The sequence below is a fragment of the Callorhinchus milii genome, unplaced genomic scaffold (assembly GCF_018977255.1).
Source record: "Callorhinchus milii isolate IMCB2004 unplaced genomic scaffold, IMCB_Cmil_1.0 Scaffold13, whole genome shotgun sequence".
NCBI classification, from domain to species: domain Eukaryota; kingdom Metazoa; phylum Chordata; class Chondrichthyes; order Chimaeriformes; family Callorhinchidae; genus Callorhinchus; species Callorhinchus milii.
Window position 1 is genome coordinate 15763302 of NW_024704754.1, and position 26928 is coordinate 15790229.

At 44.4% G+C, this 26928-nt stretch overlaps 1 protein-coding gene across 1 annotated transcript in view; it reads right to left on the minus strand.

Annotated features, from left to right (window-relative positions):
• tenm2a (teneurin transmembrane protein 2a) overlaps positions 1–26928 on the minus strand; it is a 323556-nt gene that overhangs the window by 43314 nt on the left and 253314 nt on the right. Inside the window, 6 exon segments of the mRNA XM_042339902.1 lie at positions 1903–2088; positions 4705–4905; positions 9796–9990; positions 17587–17688; positions 21391–21586; positions 23223–23428. Coding sequence (XP_042195836.1) covers positions 1903–2088; positions 4705–4905; positions 9796–9990; positions 17587–17688; positions 21391–21586; positions 23223–23428 — 1086 coding nt within the window.

Below are 26928 nucleotides of genomic sequence, written 5' to 3' on the forward strand. Positions count from 1 at the left end.
AGCCTGAGGATTAAACTCCAATCACACCGCTGAAATATCCTGGCATGTTGCTATTACTTGTGTCCATCTCATTCGCATCCCAATTGAAATACCCGGTCACTACACTTTACAGTAAATCCTGTGAAGTGCTTTGAGGAATTTCGACAATGTAAAGCGCAACACCAAATACAAGGGTTAATTATTAGATATAAATTATTATATGGATATAAGAAATTATAACGCAAATGTTTTCATTGTTCCATCCTAAACCCCGCTGAGGATCAACCCGAACGATGGAGGTGTTAGTCGATTGGTGGATTGCTTTCCCGGGGTAACAAACCCTCAAAAAAAAAAAAAAATTTGGTCACTCAATTCACGACTGTTTGTGGGATACCGCTGTGCGCAATAAGCTGCCGTGTTTCGCCCACAAAACACACAGTCACTACACTTTACAAAATATATTGTGTGAAGCGTTTTGAGACATGATAAGGCGCTACACCAAAAACAAAGATTATTATTATTATTATTAACCTTTACAGAAAAATAAAAGTCAGGCCATTTTCTATCTTTCCCCTTTCAGGATCTCAAGCAATGCCACTCCTTTCCCCTCGACATACTTCCGTTTGCCTTTACCCGGCTCTGTTCTGCAAAACGCCTACTTGCAGATGCACCAGAGTGACCAGAGGTGAGCTGCCCTGCTATTTTCCCTTCCCTGTGAGAGAGCTCGTGGCCCCTTTGCCGCCTCTCCTCTTATGGAACGGCTGTGCTGAGGATCTCACTGCTGCGGAGAGTGGCAGGAAGAGACTGGTGCCCTTCCCCAGGACACGGTCTTGTGCCCTCAGACCTCCTTACTTCTGCTTTGCATTTCACTCTCGCTAGAATGGTTCCGTTTCATTCTGAAAAGAAAATACTCTCTTGCGGTGAAGGACAAATTGACTTTGTTAGCTGGCTATACAGTGTGGCTGATTGTGTATGCCAGCCCTCAGTCAAATTCCATTTAACTACAGCTTCTGTGTTTTTTTTTTGAGGGTGCATAGAGCGTACAATGTCAAAGCTTTGATTGTTTCTCATGTTTGGATATGCAAAGTTAACAATTTTTCATCACAAATTGCAGATCTTCCTCCAAGCAGCACAAGTAGGGATTTTGAAACAGGAGCCAAGAGTTAAGCGCGAGTACAGTCCACACACCCATACAGGACCGGAACATGGGATTGTATGGGATCGGAAAGAATTCTGCTGCCTATCTGGACAGTCATAGAGTAGGTATCCTCCTTTGGGGGGGTGAGCGGAGGTAACCGTGCTGAACTGGCTCCAAGGTGACATAGAACGTCGGAATTGAGCCGGCCCGCTGTGACGGTCTCTGAGCCAGGTGGGGCTGCGCTGCTTCTCACATCGTCTGGGCTAACACCCCAAATTAGTGTTCAGAGAGCTCTGCGTTGGCGGAGGCACCGGTCTTTGGATGAGTTGTTAAACTGAGGTCACCATTTGCCGGTTCAGGTGGAAGCTAAACATCTCATGCCGCCATTTGTAAAGGGAATGCAAACAACGTTGCTAATGCACAAATTGGCGTTCACCTTCACCTACAAAAATACACCAAATTATCATTTGTTTTAAGGAATTATTACCCCTGGGATGTGATCCACCAATCGACTAACAACCGTGTTCCTATTTATTGCTAGGTAAACAGAGGCGTGGGGAATAAGGAAACTTGCCCAACGTTTCGCCCTGCCGGGAATCGAACCCGGGTCTCTCGATTGTGAGGCAAGTGCTCTAACCAGTGAGCTACAGGACTCTCCAAAGAGAGATATCCGAGCCTACTTTGGGCTGACTTGTCATCTAATGCGATCTGATGACGTTTAATGCATCTATCCGCTAACGGTGTATTTGAATTAAGACAAAACCAAGCAATTGCTTGTTCCTTACCAATGGTGCAGTGCTCCCCATTCCAGCCTTCTTTGCATTCGCATTTTCCGTCCTTGCAGGTTCCGTGGTCAGCGCAGCGAGGGTGACAAACCCTCTGATCACAGGCCACACCTGTCCAGCCTTCCTCACATCGACATACACCAGATATGCAGACTCCGTGGGTGCCACAGTCCACGGAGCAGACTTCTAAAGATATGAAATGGAATTTCAAGTGACATGACAACTAGACAGTGCATTATGCAGTCTCAGCCATGTGCGATATTGGAAACTGAGTTTTTTTTTATCAGGCTTCAAAACACTTACAAAGAAAATCCTTCAAGCACCGGTATAGGGTGCACGCCCCTTTAATTATTGAGCTTTCTGGCTGGATAACAAGATGCTTTCACTTGTGGTTAGTTGAATACGGAGAAACTTTTGCCTTCAGGTCAACCAAGGAAGACAGGATGGTGGAAAGCATATGGGACTTGAATGGTAACTTTATATATATATATATACACACACTATGCCTGTTAAATGTAGATTCAATCCGCAATATTGATGCACTCTTTTTGAATGCCAATTGCCAGCGTTCAGCTATATTGAACAATTCAGTTTAGGGACATAACTAGTTTTCCAAGAGTATGTTTTTTCTGACCAGGATTCTGCTCCCATTTGGATTTCCATAAAGTACAGCTACAAATGGCCAATTTACACAGCAATGCCATGGACCCCAGGCCCACTGACTGACTGAATAAATGAATGAATGAATGAATTATCTTGAATCACCAATGAATCATCCATTCATTCATTCAAAAAATCAATCTAAACAGAGCAAAACACAAAAACATTTAACAAGAATGTTTTTATTACACAAAATTGATTTACCTTCTGAAAAATGCTGCTGTCTTTGAGTCAAATTTAGTGATGGATTTTATTTGGCTATTAAATGTAAATGTATACTTTTTTTTAAATGACAAACTTAGATTTGGACTGTCATACACAGAGAGGGGATGGTTCTTGGATTTTTATATTACCAGACTGATTGGGAATGAGTTTCATTTACTCTGACCAATACAATGAGACAGAGCGAGAGAGACGTCTATTGAATTCATCCTTTCCATCCAATTCCCTCCTCTTCAAAGAGATTAGTGTTCACATTACAGCTCCACAATCACTCTCCACCTTCTAATATTTTGCCACATGACCTTCTTCTTTTGTGAGTATCAGCAGGCAATCTGATCACAGCATTAGAAATGGGCTTCATCACATCTTCACTCAATGTCTACGCATGTATACGTTCTACAACAACAACAACCACCTTGCATTTATTTAGCGCCCTTCCCACGGGGCAGCGTCTCGGAGCGCCCAATGCCGGGGGAAAGCTGGAGCTTGAACCTTACGCCCAGGTTAAGTACAGGTTTGGTAAGTCTTTGGGAAAGGCCGGGGAGGTTGAAGAGGTCAGAGCCGCAGAAGAGAAGATGTTGATGGGAGCCAACGAGTACGCCTTCCACCTTGTCGACATTCAGTTGCAGGAGTCACTGGAGAGCTGTCGGGAATTTAGACATCCTTCTGTATCATTTCCTCCTCCCTGGAAGGCCCAGATCAGCTGTAGTGCTTTAACTCCCGGCATCTGCCAGCTCAGCAAAGGGTCTGGCAGAGGAAAGGGGCTCGGAAAGATTTTCATCTTTTTCCTTTTGGCACTTTGATTCCGAAATGCTTTCTAACACAGACGTTCTTTAAACCGCTGGCTCTGTCTCCAATTTTGCTCCGATCAATTCTTCATTACAATTAGAAGCAGCCAGAGGAGGAGGACCAAGTAGCTTTAGTCAATTGGAACACTGGCCTTTCGCCCACGCGATCAAGATTTGACACTCGCTTAAACTAATAGGATGAAACTTTCACTCTCTCAGTTGCCTGTAAGGGTCCTGTGTCAAATGAGTTTGGAGGCCGACTCAATACATTCTGTATGCAGTGTGTCTGTGTCCGCAGCACAAAATTCCCAATAATTTGGCACTAATTGGCGCTGTCTTGACAGACTCACTCAGACATCACAAGGTGCAGCAAATGGAAATGTCACGCTGGTGGAAGGAGAGGGATATATCACTAAGGCTGAAGGCAGGTTGTACAGGCAGCTTTATTCAGGATTTAACCCATGCGGTGCCCAAATTAGCCAGCTAACATTTAATGTCAAAAATTGACAAAAAAACAACTGTTCAACCACTCCCAAAAATTAAATGAGTTAATTGTGAACTGAGCCCCAATATACTGAGCACAGACCAAAGTAACAAGAAACAATATGATCATGGTCTTTAAGATTCTAAAGGGACTAGATTATGTAGACCATGATAAGCTGTTTTAACTTGTACCGAATAGTAGAACTGGAGGACGTGGCCTGGATTGAAGGAGGGAAATTTAATACAAATCTGCAGAAACATGAGGAGTAGTAGACATATGGAACAGCCTTCCTAGGAAGATGGTGGAAGCAGAAAGGGTCGATTCTTTCAAGAATAAATTAGATAGATTTCTGTTAGGAATTAATATCTTGGCATCCTATATATAGCTTGAGACATGATATGACATGTGACTGCTAGGATGGTGGAAGGCGAACTGGATGGATCCTGGTCTAACTTTTGCCTACTTTTGGGACGTTCTCCCGAAAGGCGCTATACAAATGTAATCTTGTTGTTGTTGTTGTTAGTCTATGTTTGCCTAGAAAATTCTAATGCTCTTATGCAGAAAACCGTGCTATGTGATGTGGTAATTAAATAGCAGACGGTAGTGTGCTCAAGTTAGCACAAAATAAAGTATGTACTTTGTCCTTACCGACTGAGCAGTCCGGACCAATCCAGTTTGGATCACAGCTACAGAGGCCGGTTTCCGGGATGTATGTGCCGTGTCCTGTGCACTGATCCGGACACTGAGGTCTGGAAATTTCACAGGTCAATCCGCCCCAGCCTGGGCTGCAGTGACAATCGCCCTGGACACACACTCCATGCCCAGAACACGAGGGATCCAAACAGTCCGCTGAAACAAGGACAAGAGACACAATAGCTATCAAACATACAGTCAATTCACTTTACAGTATATTCTGTGAAGCGCTTTATGACGTCTCGAAGACTTGATAAGGCGCTATGTCAAGTATGAGGATTATTATTATTATTACATTCACATTTGGACTCTATGCTGATCTATAACACAGGGGTGACATTTAGGGTGTATCATAATGCATTTCATGTTGAATACGTTATGAAATGCCCATAAATGTCACCTCAAATTTCCGGGACATGAAGGTCTGTATTTCTGTCCTTCAGATTAGATGTTAAAACAAGGACCTGTCTGCCTGTTCAGATGGACGTTAGATGATGCAAGGTGGATGCTCAGAGGGTGCTATTCGAAAAATGAAGGGAGTTTCAGGTTGTATCAGATGTAAGGATTATTCATTTATCTATTATCTCTCTCCCTCCCTACCTATCTATTTATTTATTGCATGTATCGCAATCATGAGGAGACATCTTCTGTGCAAAATCTCTTTCAAGAACTGCACAAGGAACGACACTGCTCCTTAAAGAATGTTAAAGGAAGGCGAATAACAGGTAAGGACTTGCAGTTTGTGAGACTCCAGCTGCTCAAGGCGTATCTGCAAGTGCATTTTTGATCACAAATAAAATAATTTACGAACGACAAGCAAAACGACCAGAAGGGGTGTTTCACTGCAACAAAACCTGCTTGCGGTAAATAGTGACGATTGCCTGTAGAGTCATTGATACTGACACCTTGTCTTCTGTTGCCAGGAGTGTTTTGGAGGTATTATCCGAATTCTAAATGTCACTATGCAAATATAAATATCCTGCGAATGTGTATTATGCGCTGACAGATGGGAGAGGTGTAATAGGCAGTGGGAGAGGTGCACAAAGCCATTCAAATCTTTACAAATATTAATGATAATAATCCTTGTGTTTGATAACAGTTAATTACTTTGTTGTTGAGATGTCTCAAAGTGCTTCACAGGATTTTACTGTAAAGGGCTTTACTGTACTGTAAATTATCAGCTGGTTGGAAAAAGTTAAGTGATGTTTAAAGAAAGGGAAAGCAACGGATGGATATTTTAAGCACTCATAAATCTCGCACAACGGCTGCCTCTGTTATGTGGCAAGAAGATGTGTGAAGAAGACTCCTCTAATTACCTATCAAGGGGGATGGACGGGATGTTAGAAGGCAGCTGATGTTTAAAAAGTTGAGAAGATTGGAAACAAAGTCAATACGCACGAAAAACATATTGACAAAGTCCAAAAGAAAAATTAAACTTATTAACCTGAACTGGACATTAATAGTGTCAATTCTGGTGCTCTCACTAAAAAAAAGGCAGAAGGATTGGCTGACTGAGAAATGCAAAGGCCTTGCTGAATAATAAATAATATAATACTAATCCTTACATTTGATATATCGCCTTAGCACGTCGTCGTTGAGACGTCGCAAAGCGCTTCACAGAACACACTGTGAAGTGAATTGACTGTACGTTTTGTTGGTGAAACACGGCAGCCAATTGCGCACAGCAGTGCCCCACAAACAGTCGTGGATTGAATGGCCAAGGTTGCTGATGTAGGACAGTATTTCTCTGAGGTTGTAGTTTAGGGGCAGAGCAGAAAAAGCATTGCTTTCCAGCTCTCCAGTGCTATACCTCACCTGCAAGTGTGTCTCCCACAAAGGCAGTGATGAGTCACTGTAAGCCACAGATTTATCCTTAAAAAATGTCCTTCATCTCTTGACCCTATAACTTCAATTCCTTCCAGGCCTTGGCTGACTTGATTAGTATGGATGAACTGACAATGTCTAGCAATGTCCTTGTTCCTCTGCTTTTAACAGCGGTGATAACCCGCACTATAGTCCTTGGCCTTTCATCTTTGTTTCGCAATGGGAAAACAAAGCATGTCCTGGCCAACAACCCCCCCCCAAATAACATTGGCCAATCACTTCGTCAATGTTTGTGGGAAGTTGCTGTGAGCAAAATTGGCTGCCTTGTCCGTCCACAAAACACACAGTCACTCCACTTTACAGTATATCCTGTGAAGCGCCTTAGGGCGCCCTCCCAATATGAAAGGTGCTGTGCCAAATGTAAAGATTGTTATCATTATTACTATAAGAAAACATTCTTTCATTTTATTTTCTCCTTCAACCTGCTCCAAGCACCCAAGCATTCTGCCACTTACTTGCTAAGACCAGGCTGCAAAAGTCCAATACAAATTTAACAACAATTTGTATTTATGTAGCAGCCCTCACGTGGGGCAGCGTCTCCTGGCGCCTACGTTTAAACTCCACACCCTGGTGGACGGTGAGAGCAGATCGAGTAAGAAGTCAGGACATTTTTTTAAAAAAAAATGTACAAATAACTTGGTTCAACCTTAGAGAATAGAGATCGTTTGTCAGAGAATCTCCTACTTGCGATTTCAGGTCCAAAAATCCTGCTAAAGATTCCTTTTAATCCAACTGGCCAGCAGAAAGCACAACGTGCCAATGAAAGCTTTCCACTTGAAAGCGTAAAGTGTAAGTATCTGACTAGTTAATACCCTTAGCTCTGTTTATGCAGCAAAAAAAAATGCTAATGACAACTATTGATCCCAATGCCATCGTGGCAAAAAGACAAATTGTATAAGCAGCTTAAATATGATAAACATTTTTGTTCAGGGTATGAAAACTAGCCAGCTGCTTTTTTTTTTGCTGAACAGTTTATCTTTCAATTCCATTTCCTTAAAGCTGCCTGGCTTTGTAACTGCATATGAATCAGCCGACTCCATTCTTTTTAGAAACACAGATCAATAAAATCATTTCCATCCTTTAATAAAATTTCTGAAATATTTGAGTTTACTCTTATCATTGAGGCCACTAAAACCATCAAATCTCATATTTTAAGCAGGTTTGCACGGAGGTCTCGGGAGAGAAGACAGAGCTTCGGGATTTATACTGGGTTTTCAATTTCGATTCAGCTGAATCAGTTGCTCTTTCGTTGATCAATGTGGCAGAGACTTTAATGCTGGAGTGTATTAGCGAATTAATGCAGCACCTCAACAAAAAGGTTAGCGACTATAAATGCAAAGCACACTCGTTTCTGGGCAGAAAGTAAAAAGACAAGATTTTTCAAAAAAAAAAGTCAAAGCACAATTTTTTCAGTGGAAAATAAAACGTAATCGGATATGAGAAGACACTGCACGTAATTACTCCCAATAATATAATAACCCTTGCATTTGACTTTGCGCCTCATCACGTTATTGAAAGGGCTTCGCAGATTGTATGGCAAGATTACCCGGGCAATATTCACATCATCAGGAAGTTTCAGACCGGCTCATTCAGTGATAGAGAATTCTACTGCAACCCTGCTAATGCTTTTCACTTTGGCAAGGTCCTGCTGTTACAGCTTGAAATGTTTTCGAACTTCTTCCTTGGTCTCTCGTTCCATCTGCCGCGTAAAAAATATAAATGCGTCCTAAATTTGTCCTTGGCAACTCCGTGACCGCTTGTGCGGCTGCCTCGGCATATCTGAGAAGATTGTTCCTAACTTTGTGTTTTCTATCCCAATTAGATTGTCATAAAGCTGAGCTGTTGAGTTCCTGAGCCGGGCGAGTCTGCAGTACTCCAGGGCACTGCTGGTGACAGGCCAGTCATCCTGGCTCAGCAGTAGGACTTAGAAACTGGCTCCTCTCGATTGCAAGCGGGCCAACCACTGTGCTAGTGGGACTCCACTGACAACACCCTGCTTTGCTTTAGGATGTACAGAAAGGATGGAGAATATCTTGCTGGCTGGGATGAAATCTGCGGCAGGGACAAGACCCGATTTGAACGTGGCTCGATTTGGAAACACAGGAAGCTTCTGTGATTGTGCGAGTCGGATTGAATTGCAGCCCCTTACGATCCGTGATGCTGAGTTTAATTCCGCTGAATAGTTTCTGGTAACACAGAGCTCGTGTGGATAACAACTTTTCTGCTGTTGGGTTCGTTTTTAAATAATTGCAATAATACCTTCGGGTAAACAGAGGTGTGCGGAGGAAGGGAACTTGCCCAACGTTTCGCCCTGCCCAGGAATGAAATCCAGGTCCTCTCACTTGCGTCTGTCTGTTCTCTATCTGTCTGTCACTATGACTTTGTTGTAGACTTGGCTTCACTGCTTTTTACAGCAATTCATTCATCGACTACTCAGGTTTGTCAAACAGCCTCACCTTGGATAACCTTTGATTGCCACAACCTGCCCCACTTCCAATTATTTTGATGCGGGCATGAAGTATGATCGATCAGCAAAAAGATCTATCATCCTTAAATATTGATCCAACAGAAGTGGACCCAAGGCTCGAGGTTGCGGAATTTCTCTCGGGGCCCACAAACAATCCTAAGAACTGAGCAGGGCTTATCAATGAGTTCACTGAGAGTAGGAATCCAAATTGTTTCAATTTTGTGCGAGAGGCGAGAAATATCCTTATTGCTGTAATGACAAAAAAAAACACCTCAGATTTCAGAGTGCTGACCACTAATAGGTAGGACAGCTTGGCAGGTAGTGCTGTGGGCACTCTGACACGTCTCACCCTGCCACTATATAAATAGGAACAGGTCACGGGAACTGCTGTGACTTGCTGGCGCTGGTCACAGCATATTTCACATGACTTCAGCTCTCGGACTGGTGAACGGATAATCACCGCAGCCCTCAACGACAGCTCATCTGTGAAGGCAGCCAATTTCGATTCGGTTTCCAGCGCTGAGGTTGAAGAGGAGGACAAAGCACGGTTGCCAAAGTGCACCAAAGGGTCTGATGTGGAATCGACTGTTTGTATCTTTCGGATGTGATTGCCTTTAAAGTGATCGCTAGGCGGTCTGAGTGAAGTGGAGAGGTTCCTGCGGTACGTGTGTTTGTTTCTCTTGTGTTTTTCTTACCTTCCTCACAGTTGTCCCCTTTGTAGCCCGTTGAGCAGACACAGGTTCCTATCGTGCAGGTTCCGTGGCCTCCACATTCCGGGTCAAAGCACTGGTTGATGGGCACATCGCATTCGGCTCCTTTCCAGCCGCTGTAGCAGATGCAATTTCCCTTGGAGTATTGGCCATTACCACTGCACAGCACGGGGCAAGCAGCTGGAAAGAGGCAGACAAAGAGCGAGGGAACAAAAAATAGAGAGAAAGAAAGAGAGAGAGAGAGAGAGGAAGAGAAAGATAGAGAGAGAGAGAAAAAGGAAAAGAGAGAAAGAGAAATAAAAACTTGTTTCTGTGGAAGCCGTCGTGAAATACGCAAAGCGACCATTATATCTGAATTATTTCTTACGTGAAATTACACGAGCAAAAATTAGCAAATTCAAAAACGAGAGCCTTACAGTGAGGACACGATGTATGTCATATGTAACGACGTCATTTCCATGGGTTGCTCTTTTTTTTTGGACGGGCAATCGATCGATCGTCCGTGAAATCAATCGGAATTGTGTTCTTCCATTGTAACAGCCTTTCGGATGTCAGTGGTTTGACCAGAGTGATAAGTGGTCTCTGGTCCAGGTTTTTCCTGTGCTCACAACACTGCTCAACCCTTGCCTTGATCCCACACCTCAGATCTAATACTAACTCAAAGGAAAATGAGTCGCTACCTCCAATTCAGAGGAAATCGACACATAAGCACAAATTGCCACTAGACAGTGCACGGAGCTTCGCAAAGGGCCCTGAAGAATAGAATCCGGGTCTATATTAGATGACTCGTAGCTGACAGGAGTCTATTTTTAACATACATCAAATCGAGGAATACTACACTAATCATAAAATCGTTAAGCTACGGGGGAAATCATAAAATAATACGTCTGTTTCAGAAGCAAGAAAGGTCTTAATAGCTTGCCGACAAGAAAATCAAGAGAGAATTATGAGGATTTTACTTCCGAGTGAAACAGAAATCACATTTTGCAGTTCTGTAAGATTTTGCTTTCGTATCACGAGATGGATTTAGTCGGATGCACAATTGGGGAGTTCTGTGGGTTGGGTGGGGGAAGCTAGAGAGGTGTCAGTCGAAGAACATTTCCTAGAGAACAGGATAATAAGCATTGGAGAAGCTTACGGAAGCTGAGCTCTGAGGAAGTGACAGCACAAAAGGATGCCATCAAGTCCTTGGTGGAGCTCGCTCCTACACTGGAGTTTTATCCTCTAATCCCAATTCCCTGTTCTTTCCTTGCACCCTTTTATTATCTTGCTTCTCTTCAAACACTTGCCTAATTCTTTGTTAAAGAGCTATCTGGACAACTGAAGTCCAAGTGTTTGTGAAAACCCCTTTGAAATCTCAGCAGAAAGGCGGCTCTGCATTACTGCTTGACCCGCAATATCAAACCTCAATCTTTGTTGGCCGTGAGGTGACGCCATTGCACGTTTCGAATGGTTTCACGTTTGGGAATGTGAAAGACGCGTCGTTGGGGAATCTTTTGCTGAAATCTGGAGTCAGCATTTCATGAAACATGGATCATTACTGGGGCAGAGGAGGAACTTTCAAATAGATGCCACAGTTGACAAGAACATTATCCTTTTTGTCTCAGAGAGCTGGCTTCGATTCCAACCAAGTCTAACAGGATGGAAGTCAATCATCCTGCCTGAAACTGGTTGGTGAGTTTCAACGCCTTTTCTACTGGACAGAAAAGTGTGTAGGAAATTGGATTAATCCCCTTGAGCAGCAGAGATGCTCTTCTGAGGTTGTGGTTGAGGCAACTTGTTGGAGAAGAGCAAAAGGAGCTTTACCTGATCTTAAAGGGTTTTGTCGCTGACAAAAAGAGCTAAAAAGGCAAAAATTTGTTCTCCCCCCAAATAATAAAAAGCAAAATCATTTATGGAAGGGTGCAATTTCTCCCCCCCCCCCATTTGTAGCAGGTACCCAGGCTATCTGCTATCGTGCAATCCTATATGGTTATGCCTTCACAACGGAATTCACTGGGGATCTTTGACTTTGATTGGAATCAGCAATAAGAGATTGAATCGGAACACACAATGCACCATCAGCACTTGACTTGGCTAAACCGAAAACTAACTAACAACACCTCTCTCGCAATTTACAGTTCATGGAAATGACAACACCACATGTGGGATACAGAAGAGAATTAAAATGATTACAAAACGTAAAAATCATTACCACGACCCAATTTTTAACAGATACAATAAATATTTCCCTCAGTCAGTCTCGCTGAAAGCAACTGTTTTCTATTGTCCATCTGGATTTGAAGCAATGTGTTTTATCGACGTTCTATCACGTTAAGCATAGAGGTATTTTACTTTGAATTTTGAAATCTGGATCTGAATTTGAACTATACTTTTCTGATAAAATCGTTCTGATGTTTCAATGAATTTTTTTTGGCTGAGGGCAATGGATGCACATGAAAGCTGCTTATCCAACAGAGAGATACGCAGACACATGCACAGAGTACCGAGCTCTATCAATTTAGACTTCGTGTCTTAAAGAAAGTGAGAGAAGACGTTGACGGACACAGCTGGAAGTGAGGTCAATGCGGTAAATGCAAGAGACGGTTCTGGTGGAATGATGAGCCAATACAAGTCTCTGCAGTTATTGTCCTCATAAACCTTTGAGGATGCTGTGCTGAGGTAAGCAGCGAATTTCACGATAACATAATTAATCCACTGTGGATTATAATTGATTTAGTTAAAAAGGAAATCGGGATTTTGGTAAAAAAAAATAAACAATGCATGCTGATGTACAGGGTGTTCGAAACCTGACAAGAAACTCCGCAGAGATTAACAAATTAAAACGCACAGCTGTTTTAATTAAACTTTCGGTAAAGTTCCCCGACACATTTTGGGTATTATTTGTGATTGATGAGGATAATAGTTTCACACACCTGTAGAGGGTTTAGCTGCCTAACAGTCGGCTTTCTCCACTCGAGTCAAACAACTACTTTCTTGCTTAGATTGTGTAGGAGAACGAGTCTCCATAAACTCGTGCTCACTTTTCCCCATCGAGACCCTCCTCTTTGGAGATCATCTGCCTCTATCCACACTTAGGTACAAATACGGAACTGGTACAGGCGGGGTGTGAACTGTAAAATGCGCAGTGTATCTCTGACCAATCTACGCTTCACCCGTTCTCTCTCCTCACCCTCTCTCTCATTGCTGGGGCGAACGCAAAGAAGTTCCCACTCAGCAGCTGACAAGCATTGCTTGGCTCTGTACCTGCGAATGCAGATATTCTCATTCACCGGATCTAGGAATAGAATCCATACCTGGACCTGGGAATAGTGCTGGTGAGACGTGACACTGACATGGGAGTTTACTGGGGCCTTGAGCATGGCAGGCCTTTTTTGCGTCCTATATTTTACACTATGAATCTATCCATCAATCTATAATTGACTTGAACGTTATCGAGCCACTTCAACGCAAATGAACTTATGACTCGTTCATTCATGCGCCCATCTTTTCTCAATGACTTGCTCTTTGCAGCAAGCCCCACTCTTTCCCCATCGATTATTCCATCACTGTGTTTTTTTTTTGGGGGGGTGAAGAACGGAAGGAAAACTAGGAGTCACCTCCTAGTTGGTGTTTTGCCATGGACATTGTAAAACAGGTGCTCCCTGACTGATGTCTTGTTCATTGTACCTTGTGCTACTATTAACCGTGTGCTCTTAAATTAGTGCTCCTTTCTCAAGGCAAGGTGGTGGGTGGGGGTGTGTGGGTAAGGGAGGGGGTAGGGGGGGGTTGTGATGGGGGTGGAGAGGGAGTGAGCCAGTACGACCAAGATAACTTGGGAAAAGTGTGACATAAATCATACGGAGGCAAACGATAGTAAAGAAAACCTACCCTTATGTTTAAATTTAGAAAAATGTCGTCGTCCTTGGGTAGAAAGCCATAAACAAACAAGAATGCACAACAAAAATAAAACAGCAAACTCAGAGTGGGAACATATATCTCTGAAAAGATGACGTTTTAAATCACATCTGTACCCGGTAACACCTCAACCTGGCAGGAGAGAATCTCATTCCCCACCCACAACCACCCCCCCACCCCCACTCACCTTTCCCATTTCCCCCTTCTCTCCCCTCTCCCTCCCTCACCCCAATATCACCACCTTTCAGATCGTAAAAAATCCATATTCACCCATTTGGGATTTTTTTAGGGGGTGAGGGGGGAATTGGCTGTTTAATTGGATATGTATATATATATCTATATATATCAATCAAAACTATCCAATTAGATAACCAAACTTCACCTAACTACTGCCCAGTTAAGTTGTTACAAGGTATATATAACATCATGGGTCATTGACATGAACCTCAGACCTATTCGTGTCGGTATCAAAAACTAACCAGATCTTTCAAAGAGGTGATTTGTTTTTTTTCTTCCACTTTGTCTCTTCTCTGCCTGAATGCAATGAACCCACGTTGAAGTATGGTTCAACAGGCACCTGGCAGCCCCTTTATGCCTTATAGCCTTCCCACCCCATCCCACCCCACCCCAAAGTGACCATGCTTCCCATCGACATGAGAGTCGGTAGGCGTATTCAACTGTGGGGGCATCACAGCAGAAATGGACCATGTCCTGATTCAATATCCACACTTAGCAACCAAGGTCACTGGATGTGATCTGGAGCAGGAACTGTGGCTGATTTTAGCTCCTCTTATCCAGGGGTAATGGGGTTAACTGTAGCCCCTCCAGTGCCAACCTGGGACTCCCGGTTCAAGTTAGGACCTTGGAACCACATCACGGAGTCAATTTAATCACTGAGTCCAAGATTTGGGGGGGTGGGGTGTGGGGGTGTCTGGTTCATTTAGATACAAATAAACCCTGATGAATACGGGACAACATTAGGGTGTCATTCCCTTGGATCAGGCGTTTGAAAAAAAAGTTGCGTGTCCCCCCCCCCCAAAAAAAAAAGTTTCACATGTTTATAGCATTTCACCATGTATTCAACAGTTCATTTGTTAAAAAAAAAGCAGCAGAAAACACTTGGACAAAAACATGTATCTTACACCCACACAATGAGGAGAGAAATTCCACCCGGGTCCGGATCTAAACTATTCCACGTCACGTTTCAGAACGTCGTCAGAACTTGGCAAACTGTTGAATTCAGTTGTGACTTCTAAAGTTGGTGGTTCTTTTGAGAAAAGGACTTTCAGAAAAGTGGCTGCAAAAATTGAGGCTGTATTTAAGATTTTGCCAAATTCTGGACTCTCTAAAATATTAAGAAAGTAGAGTCAAATCTAGACCCGGGTGTAAATTTGAGATTTCTACGAGACAGTGAGGTTTGGCAGTGGATTATGATTTGTGTGTTGAGCTTTACACAAATGGATGATCAGGAAGAAAGTTATGTCTTGATTCAGGGTCTTTCGTTCGAATAACTTGCTTCTTAATGTTTCTATACCATCATTTGGCCCAGATGGAGGTTTCTGCTTAAAAGGCACACTTTTTTTTAGTTAATAATAGCATTAATTGAGAGAGTAATACACTGTTTCCTCTGAGCTCTCTCACATTGCTGACTTCTCTTCGTTCTACGCTGCACATGACTGTAGTGAAAGGATGCTCTCGGGCTTCGAAGAATTCCCTCAACAATAACAAAATCATTTGAAAATTATGTTCCACCATTAATGCATGAGCTTTTTTCTGTGTATGGAATTCTTGACGGTATGCAATTCCCTGTACAACATGTATAATAAAATGATAGAATTATTGGTACAAAGGTGCTTCATGTTTTTAACGACCCGGGTATGAAAATATACACGGCTGAATTTGTGCACAAAATACGTTCTGAGCCTAATGTTATTCACTGTATAAACATGCCCCATGTACCTGTGAAAGTCAATAGCGTTTGGTTGCCACATTAAAATATTCAGCTGAATTTAAATGGATTTTGCAGAAAGTTAGTTTGTCGATTAGACAGGAAATCTAAATAGTTGCAACAATAAATGCCTCTAACGGAAATATTATTCTTGGAAATGTTAATATCGTCTGGGAGCTGCAATGGATGATTTAGTAAAGTTGTTTATCGCAAATGTGCATTTTTTTGCTCCCACTTTGAGGAATTTGAGTTTGAGGAATGAATTTGCTGAGGAATGCTTTCTGCACTCTTGTGTTTGCAGCATTGAAAACTCTCCATAATTACAAAGATTTACAGCACAGAGACAGGCCATTCAGCCCAACTAGTCCGTGCCAGGGTTTAAACTGTATATAAGTCTCCCGCAACTCCGTACTCTCTCTCAAACCCATATTAGGAACAAGGATTAGGTACAATGGGAAGCTCCCGCTACACTGTTCCCAACAATAGTTGTCATCATGTTTCTCAGTGATATTGTCAAATTGAGCCAAATGATGGACAGTTTTAAACTGCGGACTTCTTTCTGCCAATGGACTAGACTTGTTTTTTTAGTGGAATCTTCCTGGGGCTGAAATGCCTCTAACGAGATATGCCCAGAATCTAACTCATTTTGCTGAGAGTATAGTACAGTATAGCAACCTGCTCTCTGGTCATTAATGAGACTTGAGGGTGGGGGGGAAATGTCTTCAAAACTAAGCTACAACAGAGCGGTGGGGTGACCAACGCGGAACAAATGCGTTACTGGATGCGATCATTTTAGGATTTTGCGCTCACAAATTAAACAATCGAGGTGCTGGGGTTTAATTGTGAGTTGGGTATGTTGGAATGAATCCCTTCATGTTCCTGTCGCCTGTGACCCTTGTGTGGAGATACAACAGCAGAAGTAACAATGATCGGTGCACGAGGACACTGTGTATTGCAGCACCGACACACTAATGGGTTCATGTCCGCACTCCCCACATGATCTCAGCAGCACTGTGAGCATTAGCTTAACCACAAGGAGCCAGGAAATGAAAATTCTTGTTCCGAGGCCAAGATCAGGCAGTCCCACATGGAGCTCGCTACGGACAGACAGACCCAACAGAAGACAACGCATGTCTAGCCTGGAAAATTCAAGGAAAGGAGGGAGATCCTTCAAAACAATCGTTTGAACAGAAAGATTTGTCACGTTATTTCCCAGTATGTTACATGTTGTCACAGTGGTAAAAAATTTTCACCTGGGTTTGCCTGAACTTGTGAGCTAGATACATCAAAACAATGCTGCGGGATAAAGGACAACTTTGAATTTTATTTTATTCTATTCGTTTAAAGGGGAACTGTGGTGTATTGGCAAGCAACGGAGAACAAATACCTACAGATACCTGAGCATCCTCGAATCAAACCAAACAGCTGAATACCATTACAGTAGACCAATAGACCAGTGTTGGTGGCTAAATATAGGCCTGAAATTCCATCTCGTCTTAGCCTCTAAGACCATTTCATCTCAAGATTTAAGTGCAGCAAGAAATAGTGAGAAATTCCACAATTCAGCCTTAGCGTTTGGAAGCCCGGTTTGCCAGAGTTCTCGAAAGGGACCGGCTGCCAAAGCGAGACTGAGTTTAGGAATTTTCCTGAATTCTGTGCGAGCTTAAGTTCGAAGACAACCTGGTCTTTTTAAGGGCATTGACTCCCGCTGCCCCGTCTCACTCGCAAATAAAGGAGCAAAAAGGGCGTTGGAATCGTTTACCAATGATCCCAATGGCCCTGTGTTAAGAGCAAGTGACTCCAGCTCCCAGTGGTTCCCTCTACGCCACAGTTTCCCTTGACTAACGTCACACTGCTGCCGTGGACATGTCCCATTATATGAAGCAACGTGAACGGCCTTTCGGGTTATAAGGCAGAAACCAATGTGGTACCTTTAGCACAGTCAGCCCCGTGGAATCCTGGAAAGCAGTGGCACACTCCGGAAACGCACTCTCCGTTGCCGTGGCAATTGCGAGGGCACTCCTGCACGGAATCTGATAATGCCATAAACAAGGTCAGTCGACTCCGGGGGAAACATCTGAACATTTAAGAAAAATCGAAAACAAAAACTAAAATCTAAAAACACTTTTTTTCTTTCGGGGAAAGTCAAAGCTGCCCAGTCCGGCCACTGCAATTCGGTATTCCCTTTCGGGATCCAACATCAACATGGGGGCTATTAATAATAATAATAACCTTTGCATTTGACATAGCGCCTTATCGCGTCTTTGAGACGTCTCAAAGCGCTTCACGGAATATACTGCAAAATCTGTACATTTTGCGGGTGAAACGCCACAGCCAATTGCACACAGCAGCGTCTCACAAACAGTCGTGGATTGAGTGACCAATTTATTCTTTTTTTTGTGGAAGGAATTATTACCCCTGAGAGAAGAGATCTGCCAATTGACTAATAACTGGGTTCCTGCTCACTGCTCGGTAAACAGAGGAATGTGGAGTAAGGAAATTTGCCCAACATTTCGCCCTGGCCGGGAATCAAACCCAGGTCCTCTCGCTTGCGAGGCGAGTGCTCTAACCACTGAGCTACAGAACTCCCTATTCTCTGCTCTGTCATAATATTACTCTTACATTTAGGGCCAGAGGCAACACACAGTTGGTTTGAGTTTGTAGGTACGATCAGTGTAAAGGCCACCAATAGAAACATTTACTTTAATTTCTAGACAATTTTCTTTTGTGACGTTTATTTGATAGGTGCTACATGAACAGTGGTTATTATTATCATTTATACAAGGTGTGTAAACTACGTGTAAACATTTTATTACTTGTTAGTTTAATAATAATCCGTGTCTGTGATACAGCGCCTTTCCCGTCAGGTGGATGTTTCAAAGCCTTTTGCAGGATTTACTGTAAAGTCGGCGACTGTGTCTTTTGCGGATGAAATAAATTATTGTAGCAATAACAGATTGGATTGGACCAAATAAATAAGTAAATTACTGCGCAAAGCATCTCGTGCTCTTTCTCTGTAACTTCAACCTAAGGAGGGTGGCACTGACACAAACCGAAAAAAAATGAACAGTTCAAAATATAACGCTAATTTTTTTAAAAAAAAACAACAAATGGAGTGAGAGGAACCTTAGACACTAGGAATTAATTTGATTTGACCCAAGGACCTGTTGGAAAGTACATCTTCGTGTGTTGTTGCCTATTTGACAGTTTGTGGCCGGCTTTAGATATTTAACATGAAGCACTGCTTACTTAAGCCATTACACTCTCTGTGGATATTTAATGACTGGTAATGGATGCCCGAAGCAGAGGTTCTGAACAGCACTTTGCTCTTTGTGTTTCCTTTTTGCCCAATTACTGTCATTGTCTCTTCCTGCGGCTTAGACCTGTCCATTCGATTTACTTGCTTTGTCTTCCTCAGCAGGCAGGCATCTACAGCCAAAAGGGACTACTCTGAGAGTCTATTAGGCTCACAGCTTATCACAGCGTGACGGTGTTGTCAACCTCCGAAACCTTCAACAGTAAGTGAACTACTCTCTGATCCTGACAAAGCAATGTCCGTGCAAAACATAACTTATATCCCCTGTACTGTCCACAATAATGATGCCGAGATCAAACACTGAGTAAATTGCCTGAGCTCGGAGCAGATTTCACAGACCTTGGACCTAAACATGAGGCTTGATAGACCTTGTAGAGTGCCGGCGCTCAAAGACAAACTGAAGATAGCAACACGGGTTAAACAGCAGCGTGACATGCAATAAAGTTGCTCGGTCAGAACAAGAGCGCTCAAGGAAAGGTCTGAAGAAGAACGGGTGAGAGAGTAAGTAGAGGCTTGTGCGGGTGTCCTGAAAGGCGAATTGTAGGTGGGTGAGAAATTGGCAATGTTTGTGTGTGTGTGTGTGTGTGTGTAGTTGAGCTGCAGTGTTTTGTGTTGACATTTCCATGATGTGATAAGGCGTTACACCAAATGCGAGGGATATACAGATGGGGCACGTTTTTTTTTCTACTTGAACAGTTTTCTGGAATTTCCCTAAAAGTGTTCCACAAGCGGCAGAGGTGACTATGGAGGGTGAGTCGGGGCTTACTCGAAAATGGTCAAAAAGAAGCGATCATTTTGTGAAATCTTTCCCAATGTGATTTTCCAATGGAGGCACAGACAGGACACTTCCCCGAATAATATTTGTCCATTGTAGCTTCACGGTGTATATGTTCCTCTCATATGATAATAATAATAATAATCCTTGAATTTGATTATAGCGCCTTATCATGTCCTCGAGATGTCTCAAAGCGTTTCACAGCCTATACTGTAAAGTGAATTGACTGTATATTTGTGGGCGAAACGCGGCAGCCAATTGCGCACAGCAGTGTCCCACAGCAGTTATGGATTGAGTGACCAATTAATGTTTTTTTTTAAGGAATTGTTACCCCCAGAAAAGTGATCCGCTCAATCGACAAACAACCGGGTTCCTATTTATTGCTAACCACTGAGCTACAGGACTCTCATTCGCATTTTTTTCACAGCCTCCAACGTGCAGCCGAGTTTTTCTGTCAACACAAAGCCAACAGACAGCAGCCCCACAGAGAACAGAGAAAAACACAGAACAATAGTTTTCACAGCACAGCAACTCCCCGGTGCTCACAACTCACATAGCGTGATGGTTAGAGCACTCGCCTGGCATGCGAGAGGACCCGGGTTTGATTACCGGGTGGGACAAAAGCTTAGGCAAGTTTCCTTACTCCACGCGCCTCTGTTTTTACCCAGCAGTAAGTCAGAACCCGGTTGTTAGTCGATTGGCAGATCGCTTTCCGGGGTTAATAAACCCTTCAAAAGATTTTGAGAAATAAGAATTTGGTCACTCAATCCACGACTGCTTGTGGGACACTGCTGTGTGCAGTCGGCTGCTGTGTTTCGTCCACAAAATATGCAGTCAATACACTTTACAGTATATCCTGTGAAGAGCTTTGAGACGTCTCAAGGATGTGATGAGGCGCTATATCAAATGCAAGGATTATTCTTGTTATTACTCTTTCCTTCCTTCAATGCTCTCCAAATTTTTTGCGACTGAGGTCGTAGGAGACTATGAATTTAGACAGGCGCCACGCCACGACGATGTGACAGATAGCCGCCATTTGAAAAAGAAAGTTATTAATATTTATTTTTAGCGAGAGTGGGTGGGGGGGGGTGGGGAATGGGTCTGGTTAGCATCAGGGTGGAATTTGATCGCTTTTAAATTAACACCAGAGTATAGCGATGCTATCGAGCTGTGAGGATGGTATTCCCCCACCCCCCCACACACCCCCTCCCCCGGTGTGTAAGCCAGCAAGACGACAAATGTCACTTCAACCCGCAAGGGTTATATAGGTGTCGGGTTTGGAAAGTCACCTCACGTGAGAATCTGGGACTAGGAGTGTGGAGAAGCTGCTAACAGAGCTAAATTGAGGTAGGAGCTGCTGTCAGTGTGCGGCGGGTGTAATTAATATTATGTTTTAGGCTATTTCAGGCACTAGGCAAGGATTACAGTCAACTCACTTCACAGTATATGCTGTGAAGTGCTTTGAGAACGTCTCGAAGACGTGATCAGGCGCTGTATCAAATGCGAGGGTTATTATTGGTACGATTTCAGTGGATCGAATGAGCTTCCCTTCCTGATCTCTGATCGGTGTTTGCGACCTGGAAGTGGGAGAGGGCGGCCGTCCTATGAGGGGCCTGTAGGATTCCTGCACCACCTCTTACTTACCCAAGACAGCGGTGTTGAAGGAAATCAACTCCTTTTCCTTCCCGTCGTTGTAGAAGGCGAGGTGCCAGGTCCCTGGATCCAGGTACTGAACGAAGACGGCTTCATTGATGACCAAGGTCTGAATGCTCCTGCGTTCCCGGGGCGACTCCACCATACTCCACTTCTCTTTGCCGTCGAGACGCTCCATGTAATCGTACTGAGGGCACAAAGTGGGGTGGGTGGGGGTGGGGGGTGGGGAGAAGGCGACAGGTGTTTAAAGTTCAGTTTAACAGGTACCCGTCCGAACAGGAGCTACATCGGGGGGTGTCAGGTTCAACGGCCACTTACGCACCAGTTTCGGGCCCATGGGGAACATAATAAAAATAAATAATAATCCTTGCATTTGACACAGCGCCTTACCACGTCTTCGAGAGGTTTCGAAGCGCTTCACAGGCTATCCTGTAAAGTGTATTGACCGTATATATTTTGCGGGTGAAATGCGGCAGCCAATTGCGCACAGCAACGTCCCACAAACAGCCGCGGATTGAGTGAGTGGAAGGGAATGAACCTTTGATAACTTTGACGATGCCCAGAAAATTCAGACACTGTGATAATATCACTGGTGATGGTCAGCACAGCAAATGTCATGTTAAATGGTCGAAGCAGAACTTTCGTACACAAAGTAACATTTTCTTAATGTCCCTCTCAGACTCAAAACCCAGTGGGATTTTATCTGATGCTTTGAAAAAACAATTCACTCATTTATAACTTTTGCTTTAGAACTGATAACAACAACAACAAAATGACATATGTATAGCGCCTTTCAGGTCAGGAGGACGTCCCAAGGTGCTGGACTGTCAAGAGTTTTGGACCTGAGCTAGAGGTCGGGATTGGGGAGAGTGGAGAGCGGGCCGAGGCGGAAGCACGGAGATCAAAAGCACGGTCGAAGAGGCAAGGGAGGGGGCGAGGCAGAGGGACTGTGAGATGGAGTTCCAGAGGGTGGGTGTAGAGTGACTGAATGTCTGCCCGCCAATGGTGGGGTGAGCGAGGCGGGGGACATGAAGCAGGCCGGAGCCCACTGAGCGGAGGGAGCGGACGGGATGGTAGGGGGCTAGGAGGTCGCAGAGGTAGAGGGGAGTAAGACCGTGGAGGGCTTTGAAAGTGAGGACCAGGATCTTGAACTGTATCCTCTGTGTGATGGGAAGCCAGTAGAGTTGGGCAAGGATGGGGGTGATAGGGATCTCTGAGCTTGGTGCGGCAGAGGACACGGGCTGCAGAGTTCTGGATTATCAAGGAGTTTGCATAGACGAGCCTGGATGTAAATGAGTGTGTGTGATAAGTGAATAATAAGTGGTTCCTTTACAGCGTGCAGCGATATAGAGGGCCAGTTCTTGCCTGTAAATACACGCTTTGCAGAAGCCTCTTTGAGATGTTTCAATGCGATGATAACAATAATAATAATCTTTGCATTTGATACAGCGCCTCCTCACAGCATCGAGACATCTCAAAGCGTTTCACAGAGTAATACTGTAAATTGTATTGACTGCGTATTTTGTTGGGCGAAACGCGGCAGCCAATTGCGTGCAGATAAGGTACTGTATCAAATGCAAGAATTATGGTCAACATTAATGTTGCTTCCCGTTCGTTTTTTTTTAATCAACAGTAAGTTAAGCATTTAGAAAGTAATTGTCCCTCATCTATTTCCACCAGCAGTGAGTTTCCCTCATCCATTCCCACCAGCATTAATTGCTTCTCGCTGAGATCCCACTTTCATTTCGGATGAATTTTACACAGTGCAATAAGTAACAAGACATGAATGAATGAAACTGGGGCCTTTGCTTGCGAGCGCTTACCTGAGCGTGTGAAGGACGAAGCCCTTTCCTTATGTACAGACCGAAGAGGGCGTCTTTTCCCAGAGAGACGTTAAACTTCAGGAACTGGGGCCGATCGATGTATAACTGCGATCGCCAGAACGTCCCTGGAGGCACTTCCTGTGAGACTCTTCGACCGATGTCCACATTCCCCAGATCAATGCTGCTGTTTTTAACATCCGCCGTCCCTATAAAAATAAAGAGCGACACCTCAGGGAAACATCAGTGCTCACACTCGGACAATGAAATTATTAGGAATCCTATTTCCAGCAAAGAATCGCTACTATATCTGTTTCGTTTCCAAGAACGCTCGCAAAATATGTGGCCCAGCAAAGCACGGTCTTGCTCTTAAGACTGTCTTGACCGGTTTAGTGCTTAAGGTAGATGCACTTTGGGATGAATATACAAACGTAAAATTGTCTGGAAGAATTTATGATAAGAAAACAATGGCAATGCAGTCATTTGAAGCGCTGCTTTGTTTATAACTTGAACGTCTAACTTTATAACTAAAGCCCGGCTGACTGGCATCTTGTCTCCCACGCCTTGACCGGCTCCTGCGCTATAAACGAAGGGCTTCTGGATCACTGGGTCGCCGTCGAGGTCACTTCCTGTGCGCTGTGAAGACCTAATGACCCGGACGGACGTCGGACGTTTTGGCTTCCTGCTCACTCCAAACCCCTGGGTCACCAGCATTGAGCAGTGTGCAGCGCACAGGAGGCGATGTCGGCGGTAACTAAATGATCCGGAAGTCAACTACTTTGGCCTCTTTATAAGACGGGTTGGGATTTTATTGACACCCAACAACCTTGGGTTGTATCACTGCATCATGAGAAGCCTCTATCGGCACAGCATGGACCTCATTGATAAGGGAAGCACAGACAAGAGCTTGGAGTCCCGGTCGATGGGTTGGTCGGTTGGTGGGTCGGTCAGTCAGTTAGTTAGTAATAATAATCTTTCCATTTGATAGCGTCTTTCAAGTTGGGAGGAGCCCTCGAAGTGCTTTGCAGGATTTACCGTAAAGTGTACCGACTGTGCAATTTGCAGGCCGACAACAGTTAGTCAGTCAGTCAGTCAGTCAGTCAGTTAGTTAGTTAGTTAGTTAGTTAGTTAATTAATTAGTTAGCCAGTTAGTAAGTTGTATCCTTCGGAGAGTTGATGAGGTTTATTGTACAAAGCTGTTTTGCCGCTGCCAGTCTCCAGCCTGAAATCCGACACAAAGCCTTCACATTAACAAACACTCATTAGTTTATGGCACCAACAGTTTGCGGGAAATAAATTTCACTGTGCGCTCGGCTCTTGTGTTTTACTGCGCCGACGCTTATTCCCCGAAGCGGCTGGAAGATATATAAAAAAAAGCAGAGGAAAAAAATTCTGCTAGGGGGCCCTTTCTCTTCATCCCTCAATGTGCCCGACCTGCGTCTCTAACCCTGCTGTTTGCTGTTAAACAGTGAACAGACCCCGATGAATAATTTGACTGTGATCAGAGGGCAGAGAGAGAACCCACCAGACGCTTTATTTCTGCGACGCTTCCATTTGCAAACAGAACGACTCGCACAGCTGTGACTTGCGCTGTGAGCCACTCTCCCCTCGGGGCGAACCGCACAGTGGGACTTGATTCCTCGCAAATTAGTGCTGCTCAATCTGTATCGCTTTGACCAGACATCAATCTAGATTTAGGCTTTGAACGGAATAACTCGGAATGCTGTGATCTGGCGGGGGCCGATTTGCACTACAGACCCGCGGAAGGCAGAGAGGATTTGCGGCAATTATTTTTCTTGAATACGTTCGTAAAGAAGGGCAGCTCTGGCTTCTTTTTCCCCTCATCCTCTATCTCTCTTTCTCACTCTCTCTCTCTCTCTCTCTCTCTCTCGCGCGCGCGCGCTCGATAGCTTTGCGGGCAAAGCCAAAGGCAGCCACCTGCTGTCGCACTGAGTCAATGAGGGCCAGAAGGTCGGAGGTTCGATACCTGGCCTGCGGTGAACTATCTGATCGCAGGCAGGAGGGTAGCGGTCGGGAGTCTTACAATTGACTTCACAGGCTCTGGGCAAAGGGAAGGATATAAACCGTCAATGGGTTCCTCATCCCAATCGCTGTTCAGTAAACGGCCCAGCAAGGGACGTGTACAGCGACATCAGGTGCACTTTGATACAAGGCAGTCCGCAGCAAAATAGGTTGTTACTACACACTGTCTGCTTCTCTGCTCCCCTCTGTATCCCTCCCTCTCTGCCTATCCTGCAATCCTGACTTAAATCCCGAACGCACCTGAACAGGCAGTCAGGAGCTCGATTTAATAACAAGAGGTAACCCTTGCGTTTGAAATACAGCGCCTTATCACATCGTTGAGATGTCTCCAAGCGCTTCGCAGAACGTATTCTAAACTGGATTGACTCTGAATTTTCTGGGCATCATTAAGTTATCAAAGGTTCATCCCCTTCCACTCGCTCAGTCCACGACTGTTTTGTGGGGACGCTGCTGTGCGCAGTTGGCTGCCACGTTTCGCCCACAAAGTATATACAGTCAATTCACTTTGCAGCATATCCTGTGAAGCGCTTTGAGACGTCTCAAAGACGTGATAAGGCGCCTGTATCAAATGCAAGGATTATTATTAAAAACGTGGTAGCCAATTGCGTACAGCAGTGTCCCACAAAGTCGTGGAGTGGATGACCATATAATTTTTCGGGGTGGGGGGGGGGGTAGGGCGTGAGTGGGATTAATCACCACCGGTTAGTGACTGCGCTAACTGCTGAGCTACAGGACCCCATGTCTCATCCCAAGAAATGCCTGTCCAGACTGATGTTGATCCCTTTTGGGATCTGAATATCGAGTCGGCATATCGACATGGGACGAACGAATCCACCGAGACAGGAGCAATCCCGGGAGCCTCGCGCTGTGGAACAGAGCAGGAATACGGATGTGCTGACACAATCCAATTCCCCCTTTGACCATATTCCCGAGTGGAGATTTCCTCACAGCTACGTAACTCGGGTCTCCGGTGGCTTCGGATTAACTCTCTTATGTAATTTCAGAATTGTCGGCAGCAAACTCTCTTGAGTTTTGATGGTGTGCAATCGTTTTGTCTCCAGGATCCCTCGCGCCAAACAGAGCCGCGATCCGTCAACTGAGCGAGTCCGCAGAGTCTAAAGCTGTCGAAAGACCACACACTGAAACCACATAGAAATAACCTCCAACCAACGCTGCAAAATGTATATATTTTTGAAATGAATTGCTGACAAGCGTTTCCTGTAAACACACTGGCTTGTCGCTCTCTGTCGAATCACTTGCTCTGTTAGGGGGCAAAGCGTTCTCCCAACACAACACAGGATTTATAACAAGAATGATTCCTGGGTTTGACACCGATTTAAGCGCAAATGGTGCCGTTCGCGTCGGGAAGATGTCACAAAGAGCTTGACGGTTCTGGCTGAGCACTGGAGATGAGTGGGGGAGCTGGTGGCGGGGGCGTGGGGAGAAGGGGAGAGATGACCGAAAGCACCGTTGAAGAAGTACGTTTTGAGACATACCCTAAGGAGGGGAAGGGGGCAAGGGAGCAAGTCGGAGGAACCCTGGGACTGGAGTTTTCAAAACTACTCTTGCGCTTGGAACTGCAACAACATGGACTACACTTTCAAGTAAATCCTGCAAAGCACTTTGAGGCCGATGTGTGAAAAGGTGCCGTTTGAAGTGTATGCAT